General features: G+C 38.7%; 1 protein-coding gene across 4 annotated transcripts in view; it reads left to right on the top strand.

Moving 5' to 3' along the window:
• Ptbp3 (polypyrimidine tract binding protein 3) overlaps positions 1-25,364 on the top strand; it is an 81,464-nt gene that overhangs the window by 19,295 nt on the left and 36,805 nt on the right. For 2 of the 4 annotated variants that reach the window (XM_055611665.1, XM_055611667.1), the window contains exons 2-4: positions 5,412-5,490; positions 14,380-14,549; positions 23,431-23,577. In XM_055611665.1, the coding sequence (XP_055467640.1) occupies positions 5,412-5,490; positions 14,380-14,549; positions 23,431-23,577 (396 nt within the window). Of the gene's footprint in view, positions 1-5,411; positions 5,491-11,528; positions 11,544-14,379; positions 14,550-23,430; positions 23,578-25,364 lie in introns of those variants that run through there. The other 2 variants (XM_055611666.1, XM_055611668.1) reach the window with 2 other exon arrangements.

Raw genomic sequence — 25,364 nt, 5'->3', positions numbered from 1 at the left:
CAGATCACCAAGAGCTGGACAAATGAATTTTCTATTTTGGAAAGTTTCACAAAGGGTGGATAGTTCATTTGCTAGAAATTTGCTTTGATTGAAGGTAGTATTTGGGTGTTTTCAGATTATGTTCATTTAAAGAAAAATTAGAATCCTAGAGAATTAATAATTTTTTTATAGTTTCCCTTGATGGTCTTCATAGGTAAAACAAATGATACCTTATCCTTGAATTCTTGTATATATTAGGTCTGATATGAAATTTAGAATTTTGTTTAGTTTCAAAATCTTCCTTACATTTTATTTTAATGGCTTTCCTCAGTTGTAGGGATTGTGTTTTAATCACATTAATTAATATTCTCGCTTGAATTACAAATAAAACCAATTCCTATCAAATTTGAGAATGAAACATTTTTATTTCTACTGCTTAGTCACAATATTCCTTTGTTTTGTTGGTCCTGTGTATTTGTTTTTCTGTAGGAGGGAGCTTCAGTAATTTATGCTTGAGGCAAATGAAGCTGATTTATGTGTTGACATGGCCAGAGAGCTAACAATCCACAGGAAATTGCTGGACTTACGTAAACTGACCATGTGTTTCTAAGGAGACTGGTGATGCAGTGCTAACCTCCCTCCCACACCTGCCACATGATGTTTGATATTTTGGCCTGTTAACACCTTCTTGGCAATGTGTTTACTCATGATGCAGTCTTTTTCCTCCTGCTGAACAGTTGTGTTGTCTTTGAGGAGAGAACTGACTTTTTTCACACACATATGTGTCACATAAAGTAGTAATAATAAACCTGAATTTATTCTATGTGATTGCCTCTTAATATTTGAGATTACCGTATTTCGTGAGAAAGTATAGCCAATTGCATACATTTATAAAGATGGATTTGTAATTGACAGCACTTGGTTGTTCCCTGCTGCTCTAGTATGAGCGACGATCTCGGAATGTCCTTTATGTAAGTGTGCATGAGTAAGCATGCCTCAGGTGTGCATAGCGGTAGGCCACAGGGATCCTTTGGGTGTACATGTTGGATGGGTCAGCTAGTGTTACAGGTTGTCACCTCAAGTTAAGTCTCGTTTAATTCTAAGAGTTTTGTTGCTCAGCCTTACCAGGGCTCCATTTTACACCTTTCTTCACATGCTGGTGTTAGTGTCTTAACTTATGTGTCCCTCAGTAACCAGTAAGATTAAACTTGTTTTCCAGTGTTGATTGCATATAATATTAGAAAAATATATTTTGTTCATTTACAATGTGGGTGGCTTTACTTAATTCCTGTGTTGCAAATTGGGCCACTAGAGTAATGTTCTCTGGTGTGGAACATGTTCTTGTTACAGAGTGAAAGCAAAGAAAATAAAACAAACAAAAAACTTGGGAAAAAAAAAAGATTAACCATGCTTGGGTTAAATGTTGTTGTGGTATTTATACTCCAGTGGCCAAAGCATATCACAAAATTGCTCAATGTCAGTGAGGCAGGAAGTTGTTCTCCCATGACATTGCAAGTCATGGGGCTGTGAATGATGGAGGATTGATGATCCTTTTGTAGGAAAGTGCAAAGTGCAGGTGAGCTACAGTGGTCACAGTCTGCTTGGCAAGATGCTGCTTATTTTCTGTTATTTTAATCTTAACTCTTATTCTTCATTTCTCATGCTTTATTCTTTCATGATTAAGTTTTTCTTAAGGTTATAAATACTTTGTTGATTATACATATACATAGGTGTATGCCGATATGTTTTCTTTCTTTTACATTAAATACATAACTTAATTTTAAAGTGTATATCTAAATTTTTCTTTGCGTTTATGCTTTTTGTTGTTGGTGGTTGAGACAGTTTCACTGTACCTTGGGCTGGTCTGGAGCTTCTGGTTCTTCTGCCTCAGCCTCCTGAGTGCTGGGTTACAGGCGTATGTCTACATAGTCCTTGCTTCTTGTATAAGACATAGTGTCCTACTACATGACAACAAAGTTATTCCATTATCTTCTGGGGTTTTCATCATTTTTTTTTCTTTATATTTTAGTCTGCAATCCATATAAAAGGTCTTTTTTTTTTTTGGACACATTTAAATGTTATCCCTTTTAGAGAATTTTGTGAAAGGGTTGCTCATGCTGAGCACAGCCACCTGCCCCAGTTGTGAGTGAAAGAGATGAGTAATTGTGAAAGGCAGAGAAAGGAGATTTAATCAACATGCATCAGGAAGAGAAACAAAAAGAGGGGCGGGTCCTCTTGCTCATCTCCATCTTTGTGGTACTAATACAAGTTTAGGTAGAGGAAGCATGGTGGGTGGGGCAAGAGGCGTGTGTGGAGCTAAGCACTGCTGTTCAAGGTGTGGTCTGTTTATTGTCTCTTCTGGTTCTACATGGTGGTCAGAAGGAGAGGACAGAAGGCTTCTCAGAGAGTTAGTCATGCTCCAGAGTGCTGCCTTTGTCATCGTGGACAGTTACCCTCATTTGGGTCATGGTCTATTGTGTGAGGTTCTTCTGTTTCTGTTGTGTGAGGTCTATTTCTGGAATCCATGGTGACGGCAGGTTTAGGACCCTGACTGAAGACTTTTGACACCTTTGGGGGGGATCTGGAATAGGACATTATAAAAAGCTGACAATAAGATACCTCATATCTTTGTTTCTTGGGCCTTGAAGAGAACTAAAAAAATTAACTAAAAAGGTTAATTTGGTGTTACCTTTTTTTCTAGGTAGTTATTAACATGCCTACATGCAGAAATAAGGACTATAATTTCAAAATGAAGGGAGAGCTACCAGGGTCTCAGCCTGCTTTTAGTTACCTTGTATACCCAAGTCAGGAGTCAGTGTTTTTTGTTTTTCCAGATAAGGTGTCACTGTATAGCTTTGGCTGTGCTGGACTCACCTTGTAGACCAGGGTGGCCTTGAACTCCCCTAGTGAGTGCTGGGATTACAGGCATGTGTCACTGGGCCTGGTGGGTTTTGTTTGTTTTATACGCAAAATCTGGTTTTAAGAGCCTTTTATCAAATAAATGACATCTAATAGCAAAATGCATCTTATCAAATTCCTCATTTTTTAGATAATCTTTATTTTAATTTTTTATGTGTATTGGTCTGAGGTTGTCAGAGTCTCTGGAATTGGAGTTCTAGACCGTTATTAGCTACTGTATGGGTGCTGAGAATTAAACCTGGGTCCTCTGGAAAAGCAGCCAGCACTCTTAACCACTGAGCCATATCTCCAGCCCCAGATCCCTCATTTTTAAATCATGTTGGATACAATGGATTACTATTTTTTTTAAACAAGGTTTCTCTGTGTAGCCCTGGCTGTTCTGGAACTCTGTAGACCTGGCTTGTCTTGAACTCAGAGATCTGCCTGGCTCTGCCTTCCAAGTGCTGGCATTAAAGGTGTGTGCCAGCACCGTCAGGCAGATTACTACTATATATAAAACTCAAAACCTTAACTTTATCTGCAGGTAGACAGCAAACTGTCCATTGATTATCAGATCAGAAAGCAGAAGTTGGGAATTTCTGTCCTTTAAGTAAGGCACTATCCTGGTGAATTGAGATTTGAAATTTTTCTTTCATTGTGCTTGCTTATTTAATTCCTTTGTTTTGTTTTTTTTGGGGGGGGGGCTTTGTTAAACTTGAGAAAAAGAGCTGAGGATAGTTAATTTCTGTATGCTTAAATATTTTTTGTTTAAATATTTGTTTAAGTATTTGTAGTAATGCAGACCCTTTGGAGGTTAATTTTCATCGGAAACTAAAATGTTTGTTGTAGAGGCTGGAGAGCTACCTTAAGTTTAAGAGCTGCTGTTGTAGAAAACCAAAGTTGGTTCCCCAGCAGCCACACTATAGACTGTTCACAACCACCTGGAACTCCTTGTTTTCAGGGAATCTAAACTCCTCCTTCAGGCCTCGTTGGGCCAGTACCTATCCCCACAACATACATTCAACAAGCACACACAAAATAAAAATGAAAATAAGTATTTGTGGTAGTATTATTTTTAAATTTATAGTTATTTGAAGATTAAGTTTTATTACCCAGTGAGCCAAAATACTTACTTTTAAAATTTATCAAGATGGACATATTTGATCCATTTGAAATAGATTGATTTTTATTTTTTATTCCATACTAATATTGTTTTATGACCTTGATGTTCTATATTAGGATTATAATGAAAATCGTATAATGATACATTTTAGCATTGGGTGTTCAGATATGCAAATAAGACAGAACTCTTGGCTGAACAGGTGTGGCTCATTCTGCAGCTCTGCTATCAGAAGGCTGGGGGCAGAGATCATTATTCAGCCTTGGTTATATAACAGGACTCTTATCTTAAAAACACCAAGGTCTGGGGCTGTAGCTGAGTTGTAGGATGTTTGCCTAGCATGGTCAGTCCTCAGCATCAGGACGCAAAGGCAGAGGCAGGAGGATTTCTGAGTTACAGGCCAGCCTGGTCTACAGAATAGGTCCAGGACAGCCAGGCTACACAGAGAAACCCTATCCAGAAAAACCAAAACCAACCAACCAAACAAAAACCAGTACACCAAAGATAATTTTTAAGATTAATGGTATGGAAGTCAGTAATTATAAAAAAAAATTTTTGACTAGTATAGGTACAAATTGTGTTCTTATAAAGGGATCTATTTTTAAAATTGATGTTGAAAGTCAAGATTCTTAGAATGTGTAAATAATTTTCATTTAAATATATTTTATAAAAAACTGTCAGAATAAAAACCTGTCAGATTGTCATCTATGAAATACACTTCAGTACTTTAAACATAACATCTTGGGTGATTGGAATTGTCAGAAGCATTTGTAAAATTATGTCCCCACTTTTCACTTTCTAAATATTTATATAAAGTTATACATACATATTATTTTTTTTATTAATTTACATCTTAGTCATAGGCCCCTCCCTCTTCTCCCAGTTCCACCCTTCCTCTCACTTTCCTATTCTGAGGAATAGGAGAGCCCCTACCCAGACACCCCAGCTCATATATTCCATGAGGACTGAGTTCGTCTTCCTCCTTTGTGTCCTGGTAGGGCAGTCCCACCATGGGGAAGTGATCAAAAAGCAGGCAACATAGTCCATGTCAGAGCTATCCCCTACTCCTCTAACTAGTGGGCCCACATGAAGCCTAAGATGCCCAGAGGATTAATCTTGGGGTCTGCACTGGAGTATGTGTACCCTGTCGTATGCTAAAATCCACTTAGAAGTGAGCACATGCCATGTGTCTTTCTGGGTCTGGGCTACCTCACTCAGGAGTGCCTTTTTTTTTTTTTTTTTTTTTTTAATTTTTTGCATCTGCTGTATGTATGTTTTGCTTACCACACAGTTTGCTGCTAACTTTAAATATCTTTATATTTAAATAAAATAATGACTTAGCAAATTTAGTAGTAACTATAAACAAGTATTTTAAAACTTGTTTTATTAATTGAGCACTAATTTTGCTTTTCAGCGGGGATCTGATGAGCTTCTTTCTTCTGGTGTCATTAACGGACCGTCTACCATGAACAATTCTACTGCAGGTGTGTATGGTAAGTTTTAACACCCCTTTCAAGTTTTCTTTCTGTGACCTTTGTTCTTGTTTTTCTAATTGTTCTTATGTGCCACTGTTTACAGGGAAAATCTGTGTAATTTTAACTCAGTAACAGTAGAAAGTCAGCTAAGGAAAAAAGATGTTATTTGTTGGAGAAATTTAGGAATGGGTTCACTATGTTGTACATCTACTAAAAACTTAATTGAAAAGATTTTGTAGGCAGAGAATTTACCAACACAAACATGTGAACAGAGTGATATGGGAGTTGAGACTAAAGGCAACTTTGTAAAGTTGAGCTCGCTTTAGAATCACCAGAGAAGAGGCTGGGGAGATACGTGTAGTTTTGTGGGCAGGTGCTTGCTATGCAAAGCTGGTTATTGCCTATGTCTGTAACTCCAGTGTTGGGTTGTGATGGGGAGAAAACCAAGAATCTTTGGAGCTTGCTGGACAGCCAGCCTAGCCAAAACAAGGAGCTCTAGGTTTAGTGAGAGACCCTGTCTCAAAAATCGAGGTGAAGATGGCCTGAATTTACCTCTGTCTCCTATAAGGAAGCAAAGGTGAATGCTAGTACGCACTACCTTTAACTTTTTTATTCAGTCTGGAGGCCTCCCTCGACCATGGAAGGGTACTGCCACCTTCGGGGTGGGTCTTCCCAAGTCAGTAAAGCCTCTTTGGAAAGCCTTCCTAGGCTACCCCCAAGGGCTTATCTGCCAGATGAGTCTGTTATAAGTGTCTTTAAGTTGGTAATCAGGATAACCAGGACGCCCAGAATAACTTGGAAGCAATGAAGATATGCTAAGGGCCTGAGTTACCCCTGAGGTTTTTGTGTCAGGAAGATGATTTGCCTTTGTTTATAGAGCTCTTAGGTGATGCATCAGAGGTACAGATAGGCTTGAACACCATTACTGGCATTTTCATTACCTTCTTAGGAGTGATCCAACTCTAGAGTTGTCTCCTCGTGGGATTCCAGTTAGACTTGTATAGGACTAGCACACGTGTCTTGTTTGGTTTTTGGATTCTCGAGACAGGGTTTCTCTGTGTAACCAAGCCCTGGCTGTCCTGGACTCACTTTGTAGACCAGGCTGGCCTTGAAGTCACAGAGATCGTCTGCCTCTGCCTCCGGAGTGCTGGGATTAAAGGTGACCACTGCCATCGCCCAGCATCTTCTCTTACATATTTTGTTGTTTCTTTCTCCTTAAAAAATACATTGTTTTGGACAATAAGAATAAATTTCTGATTTACTCATTTTGCCTTCTTCAACTTCCTATACAAGCATTGGGAGAGCCTGATCTGGATGGCCAGTACCCAGGGAAAGCGGTAACTGCCCGTGTCTATAACCCCAGTGGGGGGTGGGGGGTGGGTGACAGAAAACCCTTGGAGGTCATTGGGTATTCCATTTTGGAGTTTACAGTTTTCATTTCTCTGTATTTATTTGATTTTTTTAATTTTTTGCCAAGGCATGAGGGGATGTTGCTAGTCCTTGTATATGTTAGACAGGCCCTACTTACTCATCTAGACTTGTTTGGTTCACATCTCTCTCAGTGTTCCTCCTAGATTGTCCTAGATATTCTCAGAGCACTGTCTCCTGAAGTGAGCGTGCATGTGTGTGTGTGTGTGTGTGTGTGTGTGTGTGTGTGTGTGTGCGTGTGCGTGTGCATGTTTTAAATTAACAGTACCCTGATTTTCCTTATGACTTCCATTTAGTAATAATATAGAACAAACTTTTTTTTTTAATTCATCAGGCTGGTCATTGCACCCAAGACCTTGTATATATTAGGATGACATTGCATCTCTAGCACCAAGAAACATTTAAATAACTTCATGTTTTTTCTTTTTTTCTTTTTTCTTTTTGTAATTGCCCAAACCCAGGTTTGTCTGAACTTCCGATTTTTCTACCTGTGCCTCCAGAATGCTTCTGGTGTTACAGGCATTTATAATGTGACAGTGTGAGTCTGGCTCACAGCTGCCTCTAACTCCAGCATCAAGGAATCTTTTTGGATTTTTTTGAGTCAGAGCTTCTCTGTGTAGCCTTGGCTGTGCTGGACTTGCTCTGAAGACCAGGCTGGCCTCACAGCAGTCGGCCTGCCTCTGCCTCCCAGAGTGATGGTATTACAGGCGTGCACCACTGTGCCCAGTACTAGTTTCAAGGAATCTGGCACTCTTTTGGCCTCCATGGGCATCCATATACATATGGCATTCACACACACACACACACACACACACACACACACACACACACACAAATTTATAATAGAAAAGTCATAGGAGTAGACTTTGATGCTTAAGGTAGTTTACTTTTTCTAAGACAAACATTTTAATAAAGTCATATTGTGCATCAAAATGAGAGCCATGTATACTGACTTTCTGAGTACTCTTTTTTTTCTTCAGTAGAATAAAAAATTTTTGTAGCTAATCTGTATATGAATTTAAAAATACTTTAAGAGTCTAGGAAACTACTTTCTGTTATAGAAAATTTCTTGTTTGAAAAACAGGAATTAGGTTTGTAGCAAACCTCTTGCAAGTCTATGGCTGCCTTATAAATTTTGCCATGTTTGAACAACAGTGATAGGCTGATGGAGCATGGCTGTACATTTACCAAGGAGCCGAAGTAGAGAGCTCATTGCATACACTGTGGTGTAGCTGTGAGCTCAGGAAGGGCTTGTGCTACTGAGGGGAGGAACTTGCATTAGTAGAGGGGCAGGTTATTCACTGAACTTTTCTAGACCATTTGTCTATAAAAAAGCTGAGGCAACAGTAATATCTGAAGGGGTAGACTTAACTTTCTGCCATCTTGTTAAATATTAAGCTTTACAGCACTAGTTGCCTTTCTAGAGACTGATCTTTGGTAGTCTGGTGCCGTAGGTCATTGGGACTTTGTCTTGGAATGTTGGTGTAAGACAGTGCTAGTTGCTAGATAAGGCTCCACGCAGTTGAGTTTTGATTGTTAAAACTGTGCCTTAACATTTATTTTGGGCCTTTTTGTCTGTGCTTTTCAGTAAGAACAGTGTTCTTACCTTTAGTATGTGGCACCAATAGTAGTTTACTATTACCTCAAAATTTAGGTAGGACTCAGGAAGGAGGATTTTGAATTCAATGACAAGTTCTTGGCCAGCCTTCACTACAAAATTGTATCTTACCTCAAAATGATGATACCTTTTACCTTTAATATTGAACTTTTTAAACTGAATTTAAACATATTAAATAGAATTACTCCTGTAATGTTAGGTTGGGATTCACTGAAAATATTCAGAAGTATGCTAGTATCATGTAATAAGTGATTTCTTCTTCTTCTTTTTTTTTTTTTCTAGACAGGGTTTCTCTGTGTTGCCTTGGCTGTCCTGGACACGCTTTGTAGACCAGGCTGGCCTCAAACTCACAGAGATCTGCCTGCCTCTGCCTCCCTGCGTGCTGGGATTGTAGGCGTGTACCACTGTGCCTGGCTTACTAAGTGATTTTGTAAAGTTAGCAAATGATGACAACTGAACTGTTATAGTCTGCTAATGGAGTCACTAACTATCTCTTCATAGTATATACAGGAAAACTGCATTGTGAAATTAATTAAGGAAGATTCTAAGTTGATTTATTGCAAGATTTTAAACAGAATAGTGATAAAGTTCTATTTCATGTGTACCTTGCCCAAGATTCCCACATTTTCTCTGTTGGTCTGGCTACCAAATGGTCCAACATTGGTGCATTCCTTTATTCCCAGCACTTGGGAGGTGGAGGCAAAAGGATCAGAACTTCAATATCATCCTTGGCTATATTAAAAAAAAGTGAGAGAAAATGTGTGTGTGTGTGTGTGTGTGTGTGTGTGTGTGTGTGTGTGTAAAGGAGAGAGTAGAGAGTAGGCAATAGGTAGCAAGATTGAAAGCTGCTTGGAAAAGCTAACTGTTCCTACTTACTCATATCCTATGGTACCTGCTGCTTTTAAATCAAAAGCTCTGTTTATTGTCCATGAGAGATTTTATTATAAAGACTGTCAGTCGGTCATTGATTAACTTTCAGATTTGGGTGCTCTGTCTAAATGAGTAGATGAGACTATAGCAAAACCCAGTGCTAAGGAATTAAAGCTGCCAAAGCCCAAATCTGCCTTATTTTGGTACAGCTACTAGTAATATAGATATATTTAAAATGCAGATTTTTTTTTTATGTTGCATAAGGATACCGAAACACTGGTGCCAAGTTGTGACTCAGGTAAGCTGGGACCTATGGTTATTCTTGTTAGATATTGTTCATGTTCTTTTAAGGTCTCAGGTACTATGGTCTGCTTGAGGTGCTCAGAAGGGAAAGGCACTTGCTGCCAAGCCTCATGACCTGAATTTGATTCCCAGGCACTTCCTACATTGTGGAAGGAGAGAACTGACTTCCATTGTCCTCTGACATCTGATGTCTGCTGTGACACACACGCCTGCACATGTGCACACAGAAAACCAATAAGTATAATTAATCCCTTTCTTTCTTGTAGAAACATAGTCTGTAAGAGCTTTAAATTATGAAACTTTGTTCCAAAGCAAAGACTATCTTCCTATGAGCTTTACCTGTAAAACAGACTTAAAAAGACTTTGATTCAGCATACATTAATTTTGTTATTTGTAATATGCTGGCTTTACTGGTGTGTGTATGCGCATGCGTGTGCATACATGTGAGGATACAGATCTCTGAGTTCAAGGCCAGCCTGGTCTACAAAGTGCATCCAGGACAGCCAAGGCTGCACAGAGAAACCCTGTCTTGGGGGGGTCACTTATTACATGATACTGGCACCCTTCTGAATCCTTACAGTGGATCCCAGCTTAGCATGCACATGGATTTGAGTGTGCACATGCACACGTGTGACACAGGCAATGTTTTTATATCTGAGACATGGCTCTGTCCTCCTAAGTTTAGTGTATGTCCTCTGAGAACATGAACAGAATTAACACTTCAGAAATCAGACTGTCTTTTAAAATATAGTTGTACAACTAATGGCAGAGACTGTGATGCTATTCTTTTTGTTCACTAAAAACAAACAAAAAAAAAACAACTGATTTTTATTTCAGTCCATTGTTACTCGGATTAAACAGCTACTTTTAAAGTCTTCCTTTTGGCTACGCTTGGCCTTGACTAAAGTATTTTAGGGGACCCGTGTGGCCACCTCTGTATAGTGTTTTTATTTTCTCCTGCTGCTTGGAGGAGTTCTGCCTTTCATCTCAGTTGTAAGGATGAGGGTTACCTCTTAGCAAGAGACAAACCTTAGAGTCCTGAGTCACTCACAGTTTTGTATGTTGCTATTACAAACACATAATATGCAATGTGATTAACTTTACAAGCATAATGTTAAATAAAAGTCAGTATTGTTATATTATTGGCTCACTTATATCATATTTAAACACAAAAATACTAATCTATGTTGTCAAGAATAAAACTAACAATATGCTTGGAAGATAAATGAAAATGGAAAGACTCATGTATATGAAACACATGTGTTTCTGTGTGAGTGAATGCATTGTGTGTGGGTGTCTCAGGGTACTAGTAGAGGGGGTTTGGATTCCTTAGAACTAGGGTTATAGGTGGTCATCAGCCACCTGGTGTGGGTGCTGGGACCTGAGGTCAGGTCCTCTGCGAAGAGTACCAGCAAGAGGTCTTAACTGCTGAGCCATATTTATTACAGTTTATTCACTTTGTATTCCAGCTGTAGCCCCCACCCTCTTCCCCTCCCAATCCTGCCCTCCCTCCCTCATCTCCTTCCAAATTCCAGCCCAGTATTCTACTTCTTGATTTGGTTTGCTGATTATGCCATCTGTTTATGAAGCTATGATAATATTAATACTAAACTCAATTATATGACTGCAGTACAAACAAAACCATAGAGAAATACATTGATATAGTTATAAGAGTTCTAACATCTACACACAATGAATACAGTATACACAATTGAATGTGTATATGATTAAGACTCTTAGTGGTCACTCTGATGTCTGTTTTCCTTTCCTTTCAAAACAGAATGTCCAAAATATTAACTAGACTGGCACACAAGAATAAAACCAATTTCTTTCTTCCATTTGAAACTGGAAGGTCAGTGGCAAAAGATTGACAGTGATGAAAGTCCTGCTTTAACTTTCCTTACCCTCTTCCTTCAGGAGGGAAGTGATGGTGTTAGTGGTGATTTGAATAAAAACAGCCTCCATAGGCTCAGTTATTTGAAGGCTTAGTCATCAGGTAGTGGCAGTACTTGAGAATAGTTAGGTGTGGCCTTATTGGGTAGGTGTGCCCTTGTTAGAGGAAGTATATCACTGGGAAGTGTGGGGTTATGGGTTCAAAAGCCCAAGCCAGGCACAGTGTCAGTCTCTCTTAGGCAGTGGGGTCAAGATATAGCTCTCAGTACTTCTCCAGCATCATGGGTGTGCTATACTCTAAACCTCTGAAACTGTAAGCTAGGCCTCAATTAAATGCCCCTCCCCCCTTTTTTGGTAAGAGTTGCTTTAATCATGGTGTCTCTGAATTCAGCAATAGAACAGTGACTAAGAAGTGATAGAGTACAATTTTATAATTTGAGAAAGTAGTCATAAATTATGAGCAGAAAATCGTATTAGAAAATCTTGTTTCTAATCAAGAAATCAAATCCCCTATCACCTGCCCACATTCAAAGATCTAAAAATATGGGCTGGAGAGATGGCTCAGAGGTTAAGAGGACTGACTGCTCTTCCAAAGGTCCCAAGTTCAACTCCCACCTACCACATGGTGACTCACAACCATCTGTAATGAGATCTGGTGTCCTCTTGTGTCATGCAGGTGTACATGTAAGCAGAACTTGGCATACATAATAAATAAATAAATAAATAAATAATTTTTTAAAAAAATCTAAAAATATACCCAAGTCTGTAGTTTGGTGTTTGAATTACAGCACTCTTACCTCTCTGTTTGAGTTAACATAACATACTGAAATAATACTCCCATTGGCTTAATCCATGCATACACAACAGGTCAAAACCAGGAAATTATAAAATATGTCACTACATCAATGAATGGAGACAAAACCTTATGACAATAAAAGCATAATTATAGTTGTTGGTAACATATAAAATAAAACAGAAAAAGAAACTGATAAAGAATTATTACTAAAGCCTAATTATCAACATTATATCAAAAGATCAAATAATAGATGACACTTGCGTATAGTTTATTTTTTATGACTCTTCTTTGAGAAACCCATACCCATGCTCTAAAGTGTGTCTTCCTTTCTTCTAAGCAACCTTTTGTTTAACCAGCCATTAAACTCTCTTAATCCTCCTACCTCAGCATCTCCAGTACGGGGGCCACTGAGCCCACCCAGAATACATTAATAACAACAATAAATAATAAAAATAACCTGAGCATCAGGGCTGGAGAGATGGCTTAGCAGTTAAGATTTTCTGCTGGGCTGCAGGGATGGCTCAGAGCACTGGCTGCTCTTCCATAGGTCCTGAGTTCAATTCTCAGCAACCACATGGTGGCTCACAGCCATCTGTGATGAGATCTAGTGTCGCCTTCTGGTGTGCAGGTGTGCATGTATACAGAACATATTATGAATGATTGCTACTTTCCAGCTGACCTGAATTCAGTTGCCAGTTCCCACATTAGGAGGCTCCCGACTGCCAGTAACTCTACCTGTAGAGCTCTCAAGGCCCTTCAGGCCCCCAAAGGTACCTGCACATGCTTCTGGTATACACATAAAACAACCTGGCACAGTGGCTCTCAGCTGTAATTTTCTCACTTGTGAGGTGATGATGGAAAGATGGAAGAGTCTCAGGCTTGCCTGGGCTTCATTTAAGAAACAAAACTGCCAAAAATACAAGGGTTAGGGAATATAATGTCATAGTATAATATTTGCCTGGCATTTGCTAAATAAATAAACAGGTCAATAAACAAAAACACTTTCACACTTTTCAAAACAAGATATTTGATCATTTTTAGTGTTGCTTGGTGAAATAAAACATTTATAAAAACTATATTAATATTGCCCTATTGTTTGTTGGGACCATATTCTGTATTCTGTGTGTGTGGGGAGAGTGAGCAACAGTGCACTCAGAGCAAAGCTTCCAAAAGTCCATCCTCTCTTTCTCTTTCTACCGAGTGGTTCTCAGGGTCATACTCAGGCCATCCAGTTGGACAACAGGTTCCCAGTCAGCCATCTTGCAGGCTTTTGGCTTTTAATCTCCACACGATTGTTTATGTCCTTTTTATTTGATTATTATAAAAAATGATTTATTTTTATTTTATGTGCATTGGTGTTTTGCATGCATGTATGTCTGCAAGGGTGTCAGATTCCGTGGAACTGGAGTAATGACATTGTGAGCCGCCATGTGGGTGCTGGAATAAAACTGGGCCCTCTGGAAGAGCAGCCAGTGCTTTTAACCTGTGAGCCATCTTTCCAGCATCCTTCAGATTTTTTTGTCAAGTCTTTTAAAAATCTTTTTTTCCTGGTTGTCTAAACAAATAAATTAGACTTTTAGATTTCATAGATAATAGGTGTATATGGTATATGTAGTTTTGCTTATGCCCCAGCCTGCAAACCTGTACAGATCGTCACTGTGTTGAATACTGTAAGCAGTTGTAATTAAAGTATTGTGTATGTAAATACAGAAAAGGTATACTTGCGTTGCATGCTTACCTCATGAAAATGATACATGATTATAAAGCAATATAATTCATTTACCCTAATACTTCTCAGAAAAATCAGACAGCAATTAAAAAACTTTATGGCCACAATGGAAACCAAGTGTTGTTATCACGAGAAGGTTGGTTTCATTTATTAATCATGATTCTCACCAACTCTATAGCTTCATGAATTTTGAATCTGATATGCAGATGATATGCAATGTGTCAACCCAAATTAGTTTCAGTAATTAAAAAAAAATCTTATGTTTTTTAGCTAATGGGAATGACAACAAGAAATTTAAAGGAGATAGACCACCCTGTTCGCCTTCTCGTGTTCTCCATCTTCGCAAAATTCCATGTGATGTCACCGAAGCAGAGGTCATATCATTAGGTCTACCATTTGGCAAAGTAACTAATCTTTTGATGTTGAAAGGAAAAAGCCAGGTATGTAATATTTGGAGGTCAACTTTGAGTGATTATCTTTTGGGTGTTAGTATTTCATACAATTTTTATTTTCTTTAACTTAAGAATTAACTAGGTGATTTGAGACAGGGTCTCTGTGTTGCTGTGGCTGATAGAAAATTCATAAACTCGAGTGACATTTCTAAAGTTCAGCCCTCCGAGTATCTGGGACCAATAGCACCTTGATGGCTATTCAGCTTTTCTTACTATCTCACCACAAGCTAGTTTTTTGCTTGTTTGTTCTTCCCGAGACAGGGTTTCTCTGTGTAGCCTCAGCTGTTCTAGAACTCACGCTGTAAATGAGGCTGGCCTAGAACTCAGATCCACCTGCCTCTGCCTCCTATGTGCTGGGATTATAGACATGCATAACCTGAACCAGCTTCACTAGTTAGTTTTTAAGTAGATTTTTTTTTTCCTTGTATGAGAATAAACAAAAATTAATACAATGAACAGGAGAATTTCTTGCCTGTTGATTTGGGGTCATTTTCTTTTTTAAGACCTAATTTGTATTTTACTTACTTTTGTTTTCTACTACAGGATGGTTCTTAAAAATATCTTATAATTACTAGGTGACCCTGATGGAGAAATTTTAAATTAACTTTTCGTTTGTCCAACTAAACAAGTTTTCCAAACTAAGCAGTTAACATTATAAGCTAAGGATCTAATGGGCCTTAAGAGTTGGGATTTAAGAGTTGGGCATAGCTTGGCATAGTGGTACATGCCTTTAGTCCCAGCACTGGAGAGGCAGAGGCAGGTGAATCTCTGTGAGTTCAAGGGCAGCCTGGTGAGTTCCATACATAGTAAGTTCCAGCATAGCCAGAGCTATGTTAAAAGACCCTGCCTCTCCACCGCATGAGACACAGCCTTTTAATATAGCTCTGGCTGTGCTGGAACACTACTCAGCATTTAAAAACAAGGAAATCATGAACATTTCAGGCAAATGGTGGGATCTAGAAAAGATCATCCTGAGTGAGATATTCCAGAAGCAGAAAGACACTCATGGTATACACTCACTTATAAGTGGATATTAGACATACAATATAGGATAATCATACTCAAATCTGTACACCTAAGGAAGCTAATCAAGAAGGAGGACCCTAGGTAAGATTCTCAGTCTTCATTCAGAAAGGCAAATGGGATGGACATAGGAAGAGGGAGAAAACAGGGTACAGGACTGGAGCCTACCACGGAGGGCCTCTGAAAGACTCTACTCAGTAGGGTATCAAAGCAGATGCTGAGACTCATTGCCAAACTTTGGGCAGAGTGCGGGGAATCTTATGAAAGAAGGGGGAGATAGAAAGACCTGGAGAGGTCAGGAGCTCCACAAGGAGAGCAATAGAACCAAAAAAATCTGGGCAAAGGGGTCTTTTCTGAGACTGATACTCCAACCAAGGACCATGCATGGAGATAACCTAGAACCCCTGCTCAGATGTAGCCCATGGCAGCTCAGTGTCTAAGAGGGTTCCCTAGTAATGGGAACAGGGACTGTCTCTGACATGAACTCAGTGGCTGGCTCTTTGATCACCTCCCCCTGAGTGGGGGGAGCAGCCTTACCAGGCCACAGAGGAATACAGTGCAGGCAGCCAGTCCTGATGAGACCTGATAGGCTAGGGTAAGATGGAGGGGGAGCAGGACCTCCCCTATCTTTGGACTGGGGGAGGGGCATAGGAGAAGAAGAGGGAGGAATGGAGGGTGGAATTGGAGGGGAGAGAGGAGGGGCTATAGCTGGGATGCAAAGTGAATAAACTATAATTAATAAAAATAAAAAATTTTTAAAAAGAGCCTGTCTCAAAACTAAATCAATGAAACAAAAAAAGACTTGGGAGCTACCTCATTTATAAAATAAAATTGAGTATTTAACCAGATATGACTGAACAGTTAGTGTCCTAAAAGTGGAAACAAGCAAGCATTTTTAAAAGGCAGAGGTTTATTTAGCTCAGCAGTTAAGAGCACTTGTTCATGAAGAGGACCTAGGTTCAGTTTCCAGCCCCTACATGGTGGCTCAGAGCTAGCTGCAACCCAGTTCCAAGGAATCTGGCCGATAACCTCTCCACAACTTCACAGGCACCAGGCTTAGACATGGTGCAGTTGTACACAGGCAGGTAATATACATATATATATAGTGGAAAATAAATCATACGTATTTTAGTGGGTTGGTTTGCAATAGGCCACTTTTCTTTTAAGAGCTGATTTTTTAAATTTATTTACTTTTTTAACTGCTGTAAATATTTTCCTTTGCTTTTGTCTGTTGTAACTTGTTGCTTTAGGCTATTCCAAAACAATGTCCTGTCTCCTCCTTCCATAAAAATTCTTGAGTACTATAAAAATTCTAGTTGTAGAATTATTTAGTTGTAAAATTATCATGTAGCTTCTTTAGCAATTTGAGAGATGTAAGAGAAGCTTCATTATACAATGAGGTTTTTTAAAAAAATTTATTTATTTATTACTTATACAATGTTCTGCCTGCATGTATGCCTGCACACCAGAAGAGGGCATCAGATCTCAATATAGATGGTTGTGAGCCACTATATGGTTGCTGGGAATTGAACTCAAGACCTTTGTAAGAACAGCCAGTGCTTTTAACCTGTGAGCCATCTCTCCAGCCCTCAAATGAGTTTTACATTAAATTATTTTTTTAAATTTTAATACTTATTTTTGGTACTTTCGTGAATTTCATACAGAGTTTGATCATACTCTTGCTCTCTCCCAACTCTTCTCATACCACCTCCTATTTTCTACCCAGCTAACTGCTTTGTTTTTAAATCTTTCAGGATACATGCAAATATACAATTTCTGTATGCAAATGGGATACTATTTGATGTGGGTTTTTGGTTGTTTGTTTTGTTTTTGTTTTTTGAGCCAGGGTTTCTCTGTATAGCCCTGGCTGTCCTGGAACTTACTCTGTAGAACAGGCCGGCCTTCAACTCATGGAGATCTGCCTCTGCCTCCTGAGTGCTGGGATTATAAAGGAGTGCATCACTACTGCCCAGCTCATTTGATATTTTAATTCCTGAGTACGTCATATATTTAAATCATATTCAAAGCACCTGAAACATTCTCCCCCTCAGTCTCTTTTATGGGGGCCCTAGAGGGAGCAGCATTAGGGGTTGAGCTTAGGGCTTTGTTCGTGCTTGCCACGTACCTCTTTGAGCTACCTCTCGACAGTGTTATTAAGTGATGAAAACACTTAAAATTCTGTTTTCTAGCCTTTTTAATGATACAGTATATTATAAGTATGTTTAGTTAGCCAACTGAGAAAAGAAGCACAATGCAGCTTTTACTCCTAAAGATAGCTTAGACCAGCTGTTCTTGACCTCTGGGTCAAAATCCCTTTGGGAGTCGAAAAACCCTTGTACAGGGGTCATATTATCAGTTATCCTGTGTAGTAGCTATTTATGTGACAATTCATAACAGTAACAAAATTACAGTTATGAAATAGCAAAACAAAAATAATTTTATGGTTGGGGTCATCACAACATGAGCTGTATTAATGAAGAGTCAAAGTATTAGGAAGGTTGAGAACTACTGATGTGAACACGCTGATATTTTGTTTTGTTTTTGTTTTTGTTTTTCATCTGACTAATTTCCCCAGCCTCTGATAACTACCACTCCATGCTTAACTTGTGTGAGATAGCATTTTTAAAGATTCTACAAATTAGTGAGCTAGTGCACTGCTTAGCTTTCTGTTCTTGGCATAGATCACTAAACGACGATCTCCAGTTCCATTGATTAAAAATGGATTCTGAATCATTTCATCATATACAGATATAATTTGGTGCTATGTTTTGGCTGCTGTGAGTAATGATGCAATAAATATGGAGTACAAATGACTCTATGACCTTCTGATTTTGTTGCTTTTGAATAGTCAGTAATGGACTGCTAGATTATATGTTGGGTTTACTTAATTTTTTTTTTTTTAAATTTAAGACGGAATCTGTTCTGCTTGTATAATGGCTACATCTGTTTATGATCCTGCCAGCAGTACATGGGTTTGTTTTTGGAGACAGTGTCTCACCATGTACCCTAGGCTGGTCTTGAGAGATCCTCCTGCTTCTGCCTCTTGATTTCTAATATTAATGGTATGTACCATCACGCTTGGCCCTGCTCATAGTCTCTTTTGATAATAGACGCTCTGTTATCAAACCGCTAATTAGAAGTTTGATTTTTACTTCCCTGATGATGGTAGTGAACATTGTTTTCAAATGTATGCTGACTCTTCGTTTTCTTTTGAAAACAAAACAAACACCTAAACATGTGTTTAGGTCTTTATCCGCCCCCACCTACCGTGCATGGGTCAGACTGTCTTCTCAACCTTGCATTCTGAGAACCTCCTGCCTCCACCGCCTACCTTCTGGAACTATACCTGGGTATAGTGCCAGCGCTCTAACTCCTGAGCTTTGCAGCCTTCGCCTTAGAGCTGTGGACAAACAGGCCCAGTCATATTGCCCAGTTTAAAAAATAGAATCATTTTATTGTTTTATTTCGTGTTGCAGTTGAATTTTTGGATTTCTTTATTCTGTATAACAGCTTCTAATCAGATAAATAGTTAGCACATATTTTCTCCCATCAGTGTATTTTTTTTATTTTTTAAAGATTTATTTATTATGTATGTACACCTGCAAGCCAGAAGATGGCACCAGATCTCATTATAGATGGTTGTGTGCCGTCATGTGGTTGTTGGGAATTGAACTCAGGACCCCTAGAAGAGCAGCCAGATGTCTCTTAACCTCTGAGACATCTTTCCAGGCCCCATTAGTGTATTTCTTCACTCTAGACTTTTTAAATTTTTTATTTTTATTTTTTGTTATTCAGAAGCCTTTTTAGCCTGAAAAAAATTCTTGTCTCTGTGTCCTCCCCCACCAAGGGGAGGACAAAACCCTTGTATTTTTCAGTGTTTCGAGACAGGTTTTCTCTGTGTAGCCTTGGCTGTCCTGGACTTGCTTTATAGACAATCCGCCTGCCTCTGCCTCCTGAGTGCTGGGATTACAGGCGTCACCACCACACCCGGCTCAACTGAGCTTTTCTTAAAGTGAGTCAGGAAGCTTCATTTCCTGGCAGCTGACACATGTAGTAACTGTCGTGCTCCTAGGAAGAATTGCTTTCTTGTGTCAACTAAGAGCCTACTAGAATAAAATTCTAACTTTTAACACATTTTTGGTGGTCCTGAAAATCTTGTGTACTCAGCATTGTAATGAAGAGGACACCAAATCTAGACCTTAGAAAAAAATTAACACATGGTAATTTGCTACCTGTTTCTTCTACTTTTCTTGAGTAGTTTTGTTTATAAATAATGTGGACATGAAACTGGATAATGTCTGATTTTGTTTAACAAACAGCATCCCTGTTAGAATTTAGAGGAGATTGCTAAGATTTAGAGAAGTCAAATAGCAACCCTCTCTCTAACCCTCTTCTTCCTAAATTGTAAGATACACAGAAAAAATTAATTTTTAAGTAATGAGTTAAGTATACATTTTAATGGTTGTTAGAGACAACTATTACCTCATCCATCCTTGGTAGTTTTTCACTGTTCTGAACTGTAATTCCCTGTCTTAAGGAACAATTTTCCAGTTCCTTCTTTCCTTGGTCTCTATCAGCTACCATTCTACTATGACTTTGGGTTTAGGTAATTTGAAAGTACTTTTTAGGTATTTGTTAACCTCCATAAAGATTGTCATGTCTTTTTATACCATATTCCAACATAACATATTAAAATTTAAAAATCAAAATTTTCTCCTAATGTTTAAAAAAATCTATTTACTTATTTTGTCTGTTCTTGAATTCACTCTGTAGGCCAGGCGATCCGTGAACTCAGAAATTTCCTGCCTTAGCCTCCTGAGCGCTGGAGGACACGTATTTATTACCTATCCCACGCAGTTGGCAACAGACTCCCTCCTTCTTCATGCCTGCCTCATTTGATGGCTGATGGAAAGACAATGTAAACATGTCCACCACACTGAGCACTCAAATGTGTGCGACAAAAACATGGCCAAAATCTACATAAACTTTTTTCCTACACAGTCCTTTTTTTCTCTTTATAAAATAGCATTTGGTAAACAGCCATAATCAGAAGCCATTTAAAATTCATCTGTAATCTATAATGTATAATTCATCTGTAATATACTTTGTTAAACACAAAAAATGGCAAGACAGAAAGGCACGGTGGTGCACTTCCTTTAGTTTCAGAATTTGGGAGGCAAAGGCAGGTGGATGGATGTCTGTGAAAGGCCAGCATGGTTAAACACATTGGCGTTGCTAGCAAGGTGGCAGTTAACATTAGCCCCAGCCCTCAGAAGGCAAAAGCAGAGGGATCTCTGTGTTCCAGGCCAGCCTGGTCTCCATAGTAAGTTTCAGTCTAGCCAGAGCTACATACTAGAGAGCCCCTGTCTCACAATAAACAAAGTGAAGAGCACTGGCTAATTTCGTTCCCAGGACCACTAGGCGGCTCACACTCCTAACTCTCCTCTCAGGTAATCCACATCCTCTCTGACTTCCGAAAGAACTAGGCATGCACATGGTGCACCTATGCATGCAGACAGAACACACATACACATACAAATTCTTAAAAACATCTTTAAAAAGGTAAAGAAAAAAATGAACTTTCTACATGGAATCTAAACAAGGCATTTTGGTGTTTTTCTGGAGTAACTAGTAAGGAGTTGTACTTTCATAATCTGAAAGTTATAACCCAAAGTCACTACTGAGGGAGAAAGCTGATGAAATTATTCTGACCTTTCTCTTCAACATCACACCTTCATAAGTGTTATTAGTGACATCAGAATCTCTTGATGAAGTATATTACTAAAGAGCTCTGTGACCAAAATAAAACAACACAACAACAAAAGTTAACTCACAGAAACAGTAAATGCAAAGAAAAGTGTGGCCTTACATGTACACTGTCTCTCTCAGACAACTAATGTCAGACACAAACATGCAACCCATAGAATTTTTATTGGCAGGAACTAGAAGTGATAGCCGTGTACCAACTCTAAGAAATGAGTAAGCACACAGACTGGGTATTACAGAGTGCTATTTGATGTCTCTGAATCTCAGCAGGGTCATCTAAATTCTAACAGGGGTGCTGTCTGTTAAACAAAACGAACTGAATAAGACATTATCCAGTTTCATGTCCACGTTATTTGTAAACAAAACTTCTCAAGAAAAGTAGAAGAAACAGGTAGCAAATTACCATGTGTTAAAATTTTTCTAAGGTCTAGATTTGATGTCCTCTTCATTACAATGCTGAGTACACAAGATTTTCAGGACCACCAAAAATATGACACAAGTAGGCATACAATTCTTCCAATGAGCATGATGGTTACCACATTTTGTCAGCTGCCAGGAAATGAAGCTTCCTGACTCACCTTAGGAAAAACTCAGTTTCAGAAACCTCAAAAAAAAAAAAAAATGCAATAGCAATAACTAGAAAAGTTCTCATTGCTGTTTTAATCCCATCACAGAACTTACAGCAGTCTATATAGCTAGAATTTATGCATAGGATAAGACATGAAAAGTCAAGAAGCTTCTTCCATCTCTGCTTTCCCCATGCCGTTCCCATCTTGTATTAGTACAGTGCCACTTGGATGAATCAAATCAGTACTGACCTAATATAGGGAGTTTCTGTATGTTCCTAATTTTAATAATTGATCCTTTGCATCTTATTTTAAAAATAATATTTATTTGGAGGGTTTGAAGGTAGTTTTCTAACATCTCCAGATCTTCTGTGAAATGGGATAGATATGTGGACATCTGTGTTTTGTTGTTGTTGTTTGTTTTTCGTTTTTGAGACAGGGTACATCTATATAGCCTTGGCTGTCCTGGAACTCATTCTGTAGTCCAGGCTGGCCTTGAACTCGGAGACCCACCTGCTTCTGCCTCCCAAGTGCTGTGATTAAAGACATGTTTCACCACCTGGCCACATCTGTGTTTGTAAGAAATACTTGGGAGGCAGAGGCAGGTGAAGCTCTGTGAGTTCGAAGTCAGCCTGGTCTACACAAAAGTCCAGGACAGCCAGGGCTTGTTACATAGAAAAACTCATAGACTCAAAAACCAAACCAACCAAACAAAAAGTTAAGTAGAGAGAGTACTTTTCAACCAAAACTATCCCCTTTTTCCATTCTCTAACAGGCTTTTGGGCTTTCCTCACATTCATTCATTCATTCATCTATCTATCCATTCATTCATTCATTCTTCATTCTTCATTCATTTCCCTATTTAACCAAGTGATGCCTGTTTTATTTTGTTTTGTTTTTGTTTTTGTTTTGTTTTCTTTATTGTTGTTTATTATTTGTATATTTATTACAGTTATTTTACTTTGTATCATGGCTGTGGCCCCTGCCTGTTTCCTCCCATTCTTCCTCTGTGGCCTGGCAAGTTTAAAGCAGGCTCTCACTATGCTCTGTAACAGGCTGCAATTCCCCACTTCTGCCTCCCAATGCTGGGGTTAAAAGTGTGCACCACTACATTCACACTGGCCTTTTGTTTTTAACTTTCTTACTTGGCTGTATTGAATGAAATTCTAGCATTTCTTTTGTGTACTCTAGCAATTTAGCCCCCGTTTTACAAAAAATAAAAATAAAAAAAAATTAGATCATAGCTCCTGAAAGAATTCATTTGTAATAGTGATGCAAACATTTATTTTTGCCTTTATAACTATTTTTAGGCATTTGAAGAAGCAGAAGTAAAACGACAGACAACTCAGCAGAAAATATTTAATCAAATAGCAGTTTCCCACGTTGAAAACCTTTATTGGACCAAATTTTCCAAATTAATTTTATCGTCCTGGGGACAGTGTCCTGTATGCTGAAAAAGCACAAGTTTAGGCCAATGTAGAATGATTCTTAACCATCTTTTGTGTTTATTGCAGGCCTTTTTAGAAATGGCTTCTGAAGAAGCTGCTGTTACTATGATAAATTATTATACTCCTGTTACTCCTCATCTTCGAAGTCAGCCTGTTTATATCCAGTATTCCAATCACCGAGAACTTAAGACTGACAATCTGCCTAATCAGGCTGTAAGTATTTAAGACATCTGTAAGAATAATTATACAAACATGGCATCATAACTTAAAATTACTTTTCTGTACTTTATAAGAACCATCAATTTTTTCATTTTATTATATTTTATTAGAATTGCATATGTAATTTGTTCTTAAAGGCTTAATAATAAAGACAGTTTCATTTGGAAACATTGAAAGTTACGCCATTAGAAAAGATACTGACTGAGCTGTGCGTGGGATCACATTCTTATAATTCTAGCAGTGGGAAGTTAGACTACACAGGGAGACTCTCAAAAAAGCAAGAAGTAACGTTTTTTCCCCTCATAACTATTTTCACAATTAAGATAAGATTCTGTATCCGCCCTGAATTCTCAATGTGATAGGAGTACAAGAAATCGCTAGATTTAGCTGTTGTTTTGACAGAAATCAAAAGCCTTTTATATGCATTTGTGGGTGTGTACACACACACACACACACACAACTTGCTGGTGCTGTTTAGTGTTGCTTCTGTGCATATGATTTCAGGGCTGACCACTTTGGTATTGGAGAAACGGGACTCGACTCTGGGGAAGGCTCACGCTTCCTTGCTCAGCTGTTGTTAATTGCTGATGGCTCTGTCTAAGAGCAGGAGCTTGTGAGATTTCCCTCTTCTCCATTAGCATGTTTGTTGATGTTGTCCTTGCTGAGGCAGCACATGTTGAAATAGATACGGTGGATGCGGCTTCCTTGTCACCTCTAGGAGACAAGTCGCACAGCAGACTTCCTGTCTGGTGGCTTTTACAGTCCCTTCCCCTCGCCCCACCATGCTCCCTGAGCCTCGAGTGCAGGGGTTGTGTTGTAGATACATCCCTGGGGGCTGGCGGGCAGGTGCTCTCTGTGTTTTGAGCAGTAGTAATGGACCCTGTCTGCTACGAAGTGATCTTCTTTGAGAGATGATCTGTTGGTGTAAGGGTAAGTATTTACAATGCAAGATTTTTTTCAATACCAGGACAATTTTGCTTGTATTCTTGTTCTAGGCCAAGAATTCTTCAGCTTTTTTCCCATTGTTTGTTTGTTTGTTTTGTTTTGTTTTTTCGAGACAGTGTTTCTCTGTGGAGCCATGGTTGTCTTGGACCAGGCTGGCCTCTGCTTACCTTTGCCTCCCTGAGTGCTAGGATTAAAGGCTTGTGCCACCATGCCCAGCCAGTTTTTTTTTTTTCCTAAGTTGAAAGATTATTATAGGAACTGTGTTTATAAATTTACTGAATTAGAATTTTCCACATTAATACAAGAACATTTCCTGCACATACTACTTAATTTAGGACATAATAACATTTCATTTTTCTTCTTGGATGTCAGCTTAAGAGCCTTAAACATGCTAAACAGGTACTGTACTGTTGAGCTATATTTCAGACTATTAGAGTTTCTTCAATGAAATTTGGTTTTATGGATCACAAATAAGAAACCTGCTCATAGTCAAACATTCAAGCAATCTAGAAAAATAAGGAAAAAAGCATCTTTTGGATCAGAGATAACTGATAATTGATGCTAATATTCTATATATTCTTTTGTTGTGCTGTGTATAACTGTACATATCCATTTGCTTAGAACTTAAGGCACAGATGTTTGTGGGCCGCTGTGTGTGCCCTACAGACTCAGCTCAGGCCCTCTGAGAGAGCAGCAGGTGCGCTAACACTTCAGCCAGCTTTCCAGCTTCTCCTCCAACACTTTGATTCTGGTTGGATATTCAAGTCTTTGTACACACACACACACACACATATATATATATATATATATATATATATATATATATATATATATAT

The sequence above is a fragment of the Psammomys obesus genome, unplaced genomic scaffold (assembly GCF_907164565.1).
Source record: "Psammomys obesus unplaced genomic scaffold, mPsaObe1.curated_primary_1811, whole genome shotgun sequence".
In the NCBI taxonomy this organism is placed as follows: Eukaryota; Metazoa; Chordata; class Mammalia; order Rodentia; family Muridae; genus Psammomys; species Psammomys obesus.
Note: the sequence above shows the minus strand (reverse complement) of the source record. Positions and strands in the feature narration are given on the sequence as shown.